Source organism: Dermacentor variabilis, chromosome 5 (assembly GCF_050947875.1).
Source record: "Dermacentor variabilis isolate Ectoservices chromosome 5, ASM5094787v1, whole genome shotgun sequence".
Lineage (NCBI taxonomy): Eukaryota > Metazoa > Arthropoda > Arachnida > Ixodida > Ixodidae > Dermacentor > Dermacentor variabilis.
In genome coordinates, this window is record NC_134572.1 from 130,723,679 (window position 1) to 130,726,818 (window position 3,140).

Here is a 3,140-nt window from a genome sequence, read left to right on the forward strand (position 1 = left end):
CCAGAAGTTACAGGGAGGGGTGTGGAGGTGCGATTGTTGACATGCACTGACTGTGATCGGTTAGTGAGAAATTCAATAACCCAATTTAAGACGTCAGGGTGCAGGTTCAGCTGGGAGAGCTTGAGTATTAGGCGTTGGTGAGGTAACTTGTCAAATGCTTTAGCATAATCCAGAAAAATGGCATCGATTTGGGTGTTAGCATCAAGATTAACGTGTAAGTCATGGACGAACATAGCAAGTTGCGTTTCGCACGAGAGACCTTTACGAAAACCGTGTTGGGATGGGTGAAAATAGTTGTTAGCGTCAAGGAAGTGCATAATTTGGGTGAAAATGACGTGCTCCATTATCTTGCAGGGTACGCTGGTTAGGGAAATCGGTCTGTAGTTAAGAGGAGAGTTTTTATTACCTGATTTGTAGATTGGAACGACCTGCCCTTCCTTTCATGTGACGGGGATGCTACAGGAGGATAAAGACTGTGAGAAGATTAATCTAAAGTACGATGCGCAGATGAGTTTAGTATTTTTTAACAGTTTAGAGTTGATGCCATCCGCCCCAGATGACGATGAGAGTTTTAGCTTTTCAATTATTGCCGTTATGCCATGTTCAGTGAATTCGATCGGTGACATAACAGATTGCACAGCTGACGGTGGTATAGGTAACAGAGCATCAGGTTCAGTGGTGAATACTGATGAAAACGCGCGGTTAAATGCATCGGCACACTCTTCTTCGGGGATTACTATATCGTTATGGTCGGCGATAGTGATAGCATTCGGTGGCTTGGGGTTTAGTAACTGCCAGAATTTCTGGGGGTTAGTGTTTAGTACACGAGGCAATGTGTCATGGAAAAAAGAGTGTTTTTCGCGGCGTATAGCCGAGAGATAAACTTTCTCTGCCTCGTAATATTTGTCCCAGGCCACAGCACAATTGGTTTGCTTTGCCGACCGAAAAAATCGTTTCTTCCTGTTTTCTAGAGTTGATAATTTTTTTGTGAACCAAGGTTTATTGCTGTTAGTCGGTACTGAAACAACTGGAATGTGGTTATTAGCAAGGTCGGTGATTTTTTGTTGGAAGATCGACCAATTTGCTTGAAGTGTGCGGTTGTGGAATTCATCACTGAAAGTGGGGTAGAAGGACATTAGTTCGTTGTTAATGGCTTCGTAGTTGCCTTTATCGTATAGGCGTATTATTTTATTCCACGATTCTCGTTTTGGAAAGCTAAAGTTAAAGACAGTGTGGATTACTTTATGGTCGCTAATTGCCGGGAGATACGATATCGAAGATAGGCTAGACGGATTGTTAGTTAATACGAGATCTAAAATGTTGGCCGAGTCATTCACCACGCGTGTTGGTTCTAAGACTAGCTGGGTCAAGTTGAAATTAAAGCAGACTTCGAGGAAATCATTTTCGGTTGTATTATGTGACGAAGGTGGATAGTTATCCCAACTGATATTAGGGAAATTAAAGTCTCCAAAGAGCAAAATCTGAGCGTTAGTGTATTTTTTCATTAGTACATCTAGGACACGGTTGAGCTTGTCAGTGAAGCTAGTGTCTGCTCGCGGGGGGCGGTAGCAAACGCCAAGTAGAATAGTTTGCGGTGTTGCACGAAAGAGTAGCCATAATATTTCAAGGTCACTTGGGTTGTGAACAACGGAGTAGGGCATCGTATTACTAACGGCGATGAGCACTTCGCCGCCTCTAGAGTGCTGGCGATCGTTACGGAAGACATGGAAACCGGGTAGGTCATCCATGACCTCCGCGTCGGATACGTCAGCGGTTAGCCAGGTTTCTGTAAGTATCAACAAGTTACATCCAGATGATAAGACCAGATTAGACACAACGTCACGTTTGGAAAGGAAGCTACGCATGTTAGAGTATATTGCTGAAATAGTACTGTTAGGGCGGGTTGTTGTTATCGAACGGTGTGTTGGATGACGGTGATGCAGCGATTGCTATTGGATTTCTTTTACACATTTTGTAGTTTCGTCGTACATGTACTTAGCAGATCCTATGAACAGAGTTTTGTAGCGTAATGAAAATGCAGCTGACTTGGTCCTTGCAAAAGCCAAAAGATGTTTCCGGGCATTCTGCACAGTACGAGAGTAGTCTTCGCGAATGCTATAGTTAGTGCCTTTCAACTTGCGGCCGTTAGACAGAATTTTTTCTTTTGTTTTATAAAAAAGGAACTTTACGATTATAGGACGGTTTCGGTTATCAGAATGGCGGCCGAGACGATGCGCACGTTCAATCGCCTCAGGATGCACGGTTATGTTTAATTGGTCGGCGCAAAGCCGAATGATTTCTTCCTCTGCCTGAGCGGCGGATGTAGACGCACTTGGGTCGGGGATACCAAAGAAGACAAGGTTGTTGCGGCGGGCTCGGTTTTCTGCGTCATCGATGCGCGCTTCTATATCGGAGATTGCCCGTGTCGTCACGGCCGCAGAAGTCTTAAATGTTTCAACCTGTCGCTGCAGGTCCTCGATGTGTTGACAGTGGCTCTCGACGGCATGCATTCTTCTGTTTAGTTCAGAAATTGAATTGTTAGTCTCGACTAGTCCGCTTTTTAAACCTTGAATCTCGTTAATTAACTGCGATTGCCTAGCGGATAGCTTCTTTAGTTCAGTTAGTATAGCGTTAGTGTCAGGGCCGGGGTTAGTTTCTATGTCGCCCGACAGTAGCAGCAAAGAGCGCGAGACATGAATACAATTCATTGCAATGGCAAACAGACACTGGGGGCTCGGCAGCAGTACCAAAACATAGTTGCTTGATTTCTTAGCGTATAGACTATAAGACTGACTAACCTGCATGTTAAACAGCAGCAGTTTAGTGGACTGTATCGTGGCACAGCCACCGAGCCCACAGGTTGGCGCGTGAAGGCGTTGGGCTTTTATAGGTGATCTGCCTGATGTTGCTGACGCAGGCAGCTCCATGGTGGTAGGGCCGATCACGCTCGTCACAGGCGGCGCTAGTAGAAGCGTAGGGGGCGCTAGCGTGACTCGGCGATAGACAGCAGGGGCACGGCCAAGGCACGGTTCCAGGCAGATTGAGGTTGATTGTGGGACAGCCGAGATGGTAGCGGGCAGAGCTGCGCCGATCAGTGCGATGATGAGCACCTGCATGTTAAACAGCAGCAGTTTAGTGGA

The 3,140-nt window shown here is 45.9% G+C and overlaps 1 protein-coding gene across 1 annotated transcript; it reads right to left on the reverse strand.

Moving 5' to 3' along the window:
- Positions 1-1,890: 1,890 nt before the first annotated feature.
- On the reverse strand, positions 1,891-2,876 carry LOC142581969 (uncharacterized). Its single transcript, XM_075691405.1, has one exon. The coding sequence runs from the start codon at positions 2,802-2,804 to the stop codon at positions 1,950-1,952; it is 855 nt and encodes a 284-aa protein (XP_075547520.1). The 5' UTR covers positions 2,805-2,876; the 3' UTR covers positions 1,891-1,949.
- Between the last annotated feature and the right edge of the window lie 264 nt (positions 2,877-3,140).